The 9,689-nt window shown below is 45.3% G+C and overlaps 1 protein-coding gene across 1 annotated transcript in view; it reads right to left on the bottom strand.

Moving 5' to 3' along the window:
- The window catches only part of SRCAP (Snf2-related CREBBP activator protein), a 30,468-nt gene that overhangs the window by 1,267 nt on the left and 19,512 nt on the right, over window positions 1-9,689 (bottom strand). The window contains exons 26-34 of the mRNA XM_010837333.1: window positions 6,694-6,959; window positions 6,356-6,558; window positions 4,446-4,615; window positions 4,090-4,286; window positions 3,879-3,993; window positions 3,551-3,670; window positions 2,280-2,474; window positions 2,047-2,130; window positions 1-1,938 (exon numbers count right to left, since the gene is read on the bottom strand). Coding sequence (XP_010835635.1) covers window positions 1-1,938; window positions 2,047-2,130; window positions 2,280-2,474; window positions 3,551-3,670; window positions 3,879-3,993; window positions 4,090-4,286; window positions 4,446-4,615; window positions 6,356-6,558; window positions 6,694-6,959 — 3,288 coding nt within the window. The remainder of the gene's footprint in view (window positions 1,939-2,046; window positions 2,131-2,279; window positions 2,475-3,550; window positions 3,671-3,878; window positions 3,994-4,089; window positions 4,287-4,445; window positions 4,616-6,355; window positions 6,559-6,693; window positions 6,960-9,689) is intronic.

The following is a 9,689-nucleotide window of genomic DNA, read 5'->3' as shown; positions in this document are numbered from 1 at the left end:
GGACGGGAGTGGCGGCAGGGGTGGCGGCAGCGGGAGTGGCTGTGTCCGGCTCTCTAAGTTGCCATCCCCTGGAGAGGAAGTGGTCCCAGGAAGGGGCAGATCTCGGGCCTTAGGGGGCCGCCCACGCCTTCTTTTCTCCACAGGTGATAGGATGATGGGCTCGGGTCTGTGAACTGGCTGGGGTCCGAGAGGCTGGGGCCCAGGAATAAGCTGGGGTGCAAGGACAGGCTCCGAAACAATAAGGGTCTCAGCCCCAGGGACTGGATCAGCCCCATTGGTTTTTCCCTTAGAGGTGGATAAAGGTGCCTCATCAACCCCTCGCCCAGCATCCACTGGAGACCTGTTCTTCTTGGGGGGCCTCCCCCTCCGACGTTTCACAGCAGGAGGGGTGATGGCAAGCAGTGCCCCTTCTCCATTTTCTGAGCTGCCCCCACCAGTTAACCCCAGCTCAATGCGACGGCGAGCTATGAAGGGCTGCTGGGTTGGAGTGGGCAGTGTGGATGGGGGAGCAACTTCACAGGGACCGCTGGTGGGAGGTGAGGATTCTGGCCCCGACATGCTGCGGGCTGATGGGCTTCCCGGGCTGGTACCAGTCTCAGAGACCCCAGGCACAAGGGTGCTGGCAGTACCCCGCTGCTGTCGCCGTCGCCTCACCAGTTCCTTTTCCTCTACCACAGTCACTAGCCGTCCTGGCAGCTTGCGAAGCACTTTGGGACCTGGAGGCTGCCCTGGCCGACCAGCCCCTTGACCCCTAATTTCTACATCTGCACTGGTACGACGCCGAGGGGGCCGGGCTGGCGAAGAACCCTCAGGTGTGGAGGTGGCCGAGGATGAAGTTGATGGGGCTGTGGCCTCAGCTGAAACAAGTTCCTGTGGTTTCTCTGGAGTAGAGGTTGGGGTCTGGGCCTCCACCAGCTCTTCCGAGTTCTTATCAGTCTCCAGTGGCTCTGGAAGTGGCTCATCAGATGCTGCTGAGGGTGGGAGCTCCAGCCTATTGCTCTCACTCAGACACGTGGGCATTTCCTCACCATCAGGCAGCACTGAGAGGATGGTCGCCTCGGCAGGCTCGGGTACCTCCTGCTCTTGACCGTTGGGGACGCTGCCAGCCGCCAGGGTTGGGCTAGGTGCAGAAGAGGTGAGAGAAAGGTTCTTCTCTGACACAGGCAGGATCTCAACAGCAACTGGCAACAGATCCTTAGGGGGCACAAGAGTAATTGGGGAAGTCTCGGAACTGGCCATATCAGCCAGCTCCAGGGACTCAGTAGATGCCATTGCTTGTGCACACAGCTCTGCCTCAGGCCCCAGGCCCAAGGGGAGGTTCGTGACTGGTGGAGACATGGGCACAGAAGGTAGGCCAAGCAGAAGAGGAGAGGAAGGAGTTAAGAGAGAAGTTTGGGCTGGAGGTGGGGTTTGAGCTGGTGGAGGAGTACAGGCAGGAGGAGGGGTACAGGCAGAAGAACAAGAGGGAGGAATCTGTGCAGAAGGGAGAGGGGGAGAAGGCAAGATATGGACAGGAAGCATGGTTACTGGGTTTGGGGCTGAAATGGGGATTGGGGCAGAGATTGGGACAGGGATTGGGGCAGGAATTGCAGCAGGAGCTGAAGCTGGAGGGGGTCGAGGCCTAGGTGCTGGCCGAGGAACTCGTTCCCTAGCAGGGCTGCAGCGAGGGGGTGTGGAAGTGCTGCGGGTATGATGGGTGGATGTGACAGGAGTGTGGTTTGCCCCTTGAGTTTCAGCCCGGGCTCCACGAAGACGCTCACTGACGCGAGTCCCTGGCCTTTCAGGGGCCTTGGCCTTCTTACTGCGCCGGTGGCTGCCTCCACCAGTCCCACAGGAAACCTCATCCCCAGCCCCTGGCCCCTCCTCCTCCTCTTGGGGTAGGCGGAACACCTCCTCCTTGGCTTGGTCCAGGTCCTTGCGGGCAGCTTCCACTTGCTCCTATCAAAAACAGAGCCCAAGGACTGGTCAGAGGGAGGCAAGCAGCACGTAGAGTACGTGGAAAGCAGTCACTTTCCACTTCTATCCCCACCCTGAAGAAATACTCACTTCTGCCTGCTTGAGCTCCTCTCGGCTCACCTCCTCCAGGGAGGCTTCCAGGAATTTCATGGCATAGCGCTCAATGGGGGTCAGCTGTGGGAAAGAGCAGTGGTGATGAAAATAGCAACCTGGTGCCCAGGGCCCATCACTCATGATTATTTTCACCAAAGACAGATAGTCATAGAGTCCACAGGAAGGGGCTATGGAGGGTAAGGCTGAGAACTAGTGGATCCAACACCAACCTGTTCTACAAGGGCAGCAATTTCCTGCTCAGCCCGTGACATTTCCTCATCTTCAGCCCCAGGCCGACCAGCCTCCTCTCCCTCACCAGCAGTAAACCCATCATTCTCATTGAATTCTGCAAGCTCAGCCACCTGCTCAGCCTTGGCCTGGGTGGCTGCACGAATATCCTCTTCATCCTCTGCTCGACACAATGCCTACAAGGGTGTGGGGAAGAAATACCATGAGAAGTTCTTTCTTTACATCCTGTGATTTGATTCTGGCAAATGAGGCCAGATTTACATCAAAGCAGATTTACACCATAACTCAACTCTCTTCTGGGCCACCCAAATTACCAAACAACACAGTGGTCCACATAGGATAGAACAGATTCAACCAGGAGTCCCACCAGGGACAAAATAACTGTTTTTGAGACCTCTAGTTCTACTTACTTTCAAGTCAGCCTCATATCTTTTTAAAGCAGTAGTTTTTTGAATACAAAATAATCCACAATTCTTTTTTGCACTGAGATCCCTCAGGACAACAGACTAATATCTGATCATTCCCGAGATGAATATCCAGAGAGATCACACCAAAGTCACTGAGGGAAGTAGCCTAGAGCATGAGAGGAATGCACTTGGTAGGGAAAATTTTCTCCATGATAATCCACACCTGTAGTTTCAAAACATCTGTCTACTTCCAAAAAACTACAAATGCCCAAGACCTCATCCTTAAAAATCATGATTTAAGTAGAAAGACTGTGAAACAGGGCCCAGGAATCAATCTTTTTCAAAATCTTCCAAATGATTCTAGTATGCTTTAATGTTTGGAAAAAAAGAGTTTTACACTATATACAAAGCACTTCTAAATCCACTATGCCATTTAGCCCTCAGTTACTTCCTTCTAATTTAGCATTTCAGAGAAGTGGGAATTAAGGCTCAGAGGATTAAATGGATGTAGCTTAACAGACACTATCAAGACGCACTGCTGGAATTCAAACCTAGAACCGTGATTCTATCTATGAAATCAGGTGAACCAATAAGCAATCTACTCACAAGTATCAAAAGTGAACTGTAATCTGGGAAGCAGCAGAAATAGTTCTTTCCCCTTGGACAAACTCAAGAGACTGAAAGATGACACACACTATAACCGTTAGCTCTACTCTAGGGACTGTCAACTCTTTTTTTGCAGGGCAGGATCTCAGTTCCCTGACGAGGAATGAACTTCTGCAGTGGAAGCACAGAGTCTTAATCACTGGACTGCCAGGGAAGTCCCTGCCCACTCTTTTTTTCACCTGCTCCAGGATATGGGTCTGCTTGCTGGCCACAGTCTCCTCCTCATCGTCAGGGGCAGAGGGTACAGATGAGCCAGATGGCTCCTCCAGAGGCATATCAAACAGCTCTCGGATGGTCTGCTTTGGAAAGAACATAAACAGAGTGTCAGAGCCAAAGGAATGTTGGTCTCAGGTCTACAGCTATGAAGCTGGTAGCTATGAGTGGTATCAGAAGCATCACTGGTTGAAAAGGCAGGTATGTGGGGGTCAAAGCATCCTTTCTAATAAGCAGCAGTAATTCCCATATGCATAGCAGTTCTCTCCTACACAGACTGGAAGATCTTAGTACCTGTTTAAAATAGGCTGTGGTGAAGTTGCCTCCCTCAATAGCCATATCTCCCAACATTCTCTTCTGATTTGCCTTTTTTAGGATGTTCTCTTCCACTGTCCGTTCACTGATAAGCCTAGGCGGGTGATGAAGGACATGTATAAACAGTCAAATACATCAATAAAACCCTATTAGCAAAGGAAAAGTAAGGTAAGGGGAGACAAGGCAACACCTATATATGTGGACATCTCGGGTCTGGCCAATTCGGTGACAGCGATCCTGGGCCTGAGCATCCATGGTAGGATTCCAGTCGCTGTCATAAAAAACAACAGTGTCTGCCCCCGTCAGGTTCACGCCCACACCCCCACTCCGAGTTGAAAGGATGAAGCAGAATATGCGTTTGTCTGCATTGAATCGTTCCATCAAAGCCTAGAGGAAAAAGGGAAAAAAAAAAAAAAGAACAGTATTGGGAGACATATCTCCAAAAACAGACCAAGGCTTAGTGGGACCCCCTCATGAGACTCTTGAGCCCTAGAAAAGGAGACTGAGCTGAGGCGAGCCTCTAAGTGTTGCAGGTGCCTGGGTTACCTGTCTCTGTTCAACTCTAGTCGACCCATCCAGACGCAAGTAGAGGTGCCCATGGTAGGTGAGAAACTGCTCCAATACATCCAGCATTCGGGTCATCTGGGTGAAAATGAGCACCCGGTGGCCCTCTGCCTTGAGCTGTCGCAACAGCACTGCCAACGTTTGCAACTTTCCTGAAGAGATATGAAGGGGTATAGGGAACGAGCTATAAGCTGGAGTGAGAACACTTAGCACTGGAAGCTTATGTACTTGAGAGATAAACGTTTTATGCCAGGGTTTTGGTTAACCCAGAGGATCAAAAATATTTAACATATATTTTCTTCCCTTAAGGGTTCTTCCTCTTAAGTCAGCTCTTGTCTTGGACCTGACTTCTTTCAGTCTAGGGAAAAGGTAATACAGACCCTCAGGGGTAAAAAAAGAAATCCTTAGTGGTGTATGAGCAAGAGACCTTCCAGCACTACACTGAGTTATACCAGCTGAAACACAAAAAAAGCAATTCACAAGATAACAAATCCATTTATGTCATGAGCTTACAGGGATGGAAGGTCACTAAGATCAGACCACAGAGGCAGGATCTTATGAGGTTATCTAGTTCAACCTACCATCAAATACAAAATAATTTCTGTAACATTTCTGATTCAATCAGTTTAAACACTTTCAACAAAGACTTTCATTTTACCTATTCTGAATGGTTTCAAATGTTATAAAATAATTTTACTAAAATAGCTGTTGAATACATATTATTAAAAATTCTGCTGCCTTTCTTCTAAGACATTTACGAAATCTCCAAATTTTATGTTACTATAGAAGTATCTGTGCAGAGCTGTAGCAGAAACTAGTCACTATTATCATTCATGATTAACAGAACCCAACTAATCCTGTGAACACCTGGCAGGGTGATTCCCAGGGAAGGCATGCTTCAAACCAACCCCAAAAGATGAATCATTATAAATAAGCCACAGTTCCTCTTTGACTTTCCTGTGTCAGTGATTACTCTAGGGATCGGCATATGGTTCTATCTGAGTCAATGAATTCTGAATCAAAGTCAACTGGGTGGGCTTTTTTCCCAGAAGAAAAAAAAATCAAAGTCTTGCTAGGAATATTTTGTCTCAACCCCTTGCTCTCTGCTTGGAGTACTGGTATACTCCCTGGAACATCATCTTAATACCACGAGGAAATAACCATGAGAATAAAAAGATACAAGCTAAGGATGGTAGGCAAAGTCTTGGGTCCATAAAGCCACCAGTAAACTGCTAAACCAGTTACATACCCTTTCTCAGCATTTCTGACTTGGTAAACAGTAAATGATTTTGAAGCCACCTTTGGTTGGTTTTATTACCTGCAGCCAAATTCCTTCTAAACAATAAGATTCTAACCAAAAGAAAAGGATCCTCATCCAAATAGTTTCCCAAAATAAAATCTACTATTTACATTTTTTTTTTGGCCTGTGGCTTACAAAATCTTAGTTGCCTGACCAATTGAACATGCCCTTGGCAGTAAAAGGCAAAAAGAGTCCTAATCACTGGACCATCAGGGAATTCCCCCAAATCTACTATTTACTGTGCAGTCCTGTACTAGCACACACCTTTCCCCATAAATCTAAAAACTCCATGCTGTACTATTTCATTTGCCATTGTATCCTAAATGATACACAATATAACAGAAGGTCACAAAATAATCACTGAATAAATGAGTTAGCAAACACTTTCAACTTTCATCAAAGTCAAATTTACAAATGCCAAGAATCCATCATAAGGCCTACGTTTCATCTCACCCATAAGCATAACCTAAAAGACCATCTAATGTTTAATGAAACCCACAGAAACCTTATGTAGAGCATCCCTCTGATATAACCATCTTGAGACTAAGACAAGAAAAGAGATCAAGGGACCCTCACTGGCCAGTGAACTCACCACAATCATACTGGATGAGCCTCAAGTCAGGAAACTGGGTACGCATGTTACACACAATACGGTGCAAAGGACGAGCCCGAGGCCAGAGCTCACGAGCCAATTGCTCCTGGAAGGCTGCCTGACGTGGGGCCAGCCAAGGAGGTGGGTGGCAGGCGTGCAAGGAAGGGGGAGGTGCCTCCACAGGAGGCATGACAAAGATGAACCTGTAAAAAGAAGCCAAGCTGTAGAAATATGGAACTCTGAATGGCCCCAGAAGTCAGCACCTTTAACAGCCCTAACCACTATATCCACTCAGAGGCCCCAAGACCCACTTCCCATTAGCACTTAGCCCTGCCAACCTCTCAATGATTTCTGACAGCTGGTCTAGTCGTTGCTGGGGAAACAGTACAGCCTGGCGGGCAGCCTCGGTATAAGTCCAAAAGGTGGGGTGGCTGGGGCCAGGAGAACGAGGGCCGATGGGGCTGGCAACAGGTTGGGGCAGGGTACAGAAATCCAAGACTTCAGTCCCATACACAGGTGCCAGGGCCCCATGAGCCTCACTAAGTTGGAAAATCCGTTCCAGGCGTTCAGACCGCTGCCGCTTCCTCTTTTCCTCCAGAGAGTCCTAAAAACATAGAAAAAGTCATCAGCATCCTTACAGAAGACCTGGCAGTAACTCCCAGAATTAAACATAATTTATGGAAACCCAAAGATTCAAGAACACACTATTTTAACTTTCCCAAGTTGTCAATATGGGAATTACTCTTTTCACCACATTGAATGAAATGACTTCTCTGAAAGAGAAAACTGATCTTCCCTGTATGCTACCAAAGCAGATGTCTGAATACTCAAAATTAAGATCCATATATAAGATCAACTTATAGAATGGATGATATGTGTGGATTTTCCCATAAAACACTTAACTCCAGGATACCCTAATTTATCTTCTTGTGGTAGATCCAAAACAATGACTAAAATCCCTCCTCAAAGCACTGAGCAGGATGCAGGCATGCTAACCAAATCCATGCCAGGTCTCTGTCAAAGGTTAGACTGGAACGCGGTGGGATGGGAACAGCTACCCAGACATCTAGGTACCATCACCCTGAGAGAGAAAAGGGGAGGGGAGATTTTTCCCGGTGGCAGAAAATCTGTATGATTCTGACCCAATCCTTTCCCATCTTTTGTGCTTCCAGTTTCACAGGCTATCAAGTCACCTAACTCTTGTAGCACTTTTCACTCTTGGAGTTTTACATGGCTATAATTCTTTAACATCTTCTATCCACTAAACTGTAAGCCCTATATAACATGAAAAATATCTGATCTTGCTCATCGTATTCATCTAATATTCAGCTTGTTATCTGGCACAAAGTAGGCTCTCAATAAATATCTGTTACTGGAATGCACAAATAATGAAGACTAGAATCTACATGATGGTCCTGAAAAAAAGCAGTGTCCCAAATTTCCCTTCCTGACTGCTATCTTAAGCTTGACCTCTTGGCTTTTGGTGGTCTAAGTGAGGAAGGAAAGCATCTTAGAGGGAAAAATCATTAAGGCCAGCTCTCAGTAGTAGCAAAGGAAACAATATTTGCAAATCATCTATCTGAAAAAGGATTTGTATCCAGAATACATAAAGAAATCTTACATATCAGTAACAGAAAGAAACAAAATAACCCCATTAAAAAAGGGAAAGGATCTGAATAGACATTTCTTCAAAGAAGAATATACAAATGGCTAACAACCTCTGAAAAGATGCTCAACATCATTAATGATCAGGGAAATGCAAATCAAAACCACAAGGCACCACTTCAAACCCACTAGGATGGATATAATCAAAAAGACAGACAACAAGTTTTTGGCAAAGATGTAGAGAATCTCAAACCCCCACAAGCGCTAGGGAATTTAAAATGGTACAGCCACTTTGGAAAACAAATTTGTCAATTCTTCAGTCAAACACAGTTACCATACCCCAGCAATTCCACTTCTAAAGTTACATCCAATATAAATGAAAACACATGAAAAGATACAAAATCTTATACATGAATGTTCATAGCAGCATTATTCATAACAGCCAAAAAGAAGAAACAAACCAAATGTCCCCCAATCAACTGATCAACAGATATATAAAATATGGTATACCCATACAATGGAATATTATTCAACAATTTTTTTTTAAAATGAAGTACTGTTGTATATACACATATAACTCAGTTATAGCATAACATGGATGAACCTCAAAAACATTAAAATAAGTGAAAGAAGCCAGTCACAAAAGACTATATATGACTCAATAAGTACGACATTAAGTAGGCTAGTGGTTATTTAGAGTTAGGAGAAAAGGAAAGTATTAAGGACGATGGCTAAGTGTGGGGTTTTCTTTACAGAACATGCAAATGGTTCTCAAGTTGGCCATGGTCACAGGTGCATAACTCTGTGAATATACTAGAAGTCAATAAATTGTATGGTTTAAATAGGAGAACTGTATGGTATGTGATTTATATCTCAAACTTCTTTAAAAAAGTGTCAAGAAGCTGCTACCTATTAATACTTGCAGAGCTATGAAAGTAAAACACAGATTATGGGGTTGTACCCTTGGGCTAAGATCTAGGCTTTCCTCTCTGATTCCAAAAAGCCAGACCAACCTGGCAGCATTAGAGGAAGACCAAAGGTGGAGTCAGTGGCACTGATGGAGGGTGGGGGACTGGGGCTGAGGCAAAGAATAATAGATAATAGAGCATAATAATAGAGCAGCAGCTCTATTATCAGCGGGAGAAAAATACAAGAGGACCTGGAAAGACTCCCTAGATCTTTCTCCTTATTAGGTCATGGGTTACTTACTCTGTGTTGCAACTTGAACTCAACCAAACATACATAGAACTATATACATGACAGAAAAAAAATGGCTACCAGAAAGCTCATAAAGGGACAGAAAAAAGTTATTTTTATTGCCCACTTAATCACCATGAAGGTAAAACACTACAGCAAGGCTCATGATCTTTAGGGAACTGTATTCCATGGTGTCCTTTATCCCTTATAAGTTCAAATATCGATGGTGATCAACTGAGAAAAATCTTCCTGTCTCTGAGACTGCCTCTTGTGCAGAAGAGAAAGCAGTAGAGTCAGCACATTTGTATTCTCACAAGTTGTATAAATTTTAAAACATCATTTAATGAGCTAGTTTCATCTGTAAAATGGGGCAATTATATGTCAACACTAACTCAAGAGTAAACAAGAACCAGAGACCAAATGTAACAAAAAAGCCTTGAACACATCAGTGATTAATAGTTTTAAAAGCACATTATGTCCTCAACTATTCCTCTGTGAAAAGTAGGACCTGAATTATTATTCCCATTTTACA

The sequence above is a fragment of the Bison bison genome, unplaced genomic scaffold (assembly GCF_000754665.1).
Source record: "Bison bison bison isolate TAMUID 2011002044 unplaced genomic scaffold, Bison_UMD1.0 scf7180017864072, whole genome shotgun sequence".
Classification (NCBI taxonomy): domain Eukaryota; kingdom Metazoa; phylum Chordata; class Mammalia; order Artiodactyla; family Bovidae; genus Bison; species Bison bison.
Note: the sequence above shows the minus strand (reverse complement) of the source record. Positions and strands in the feature narration are given on the sequence as shown.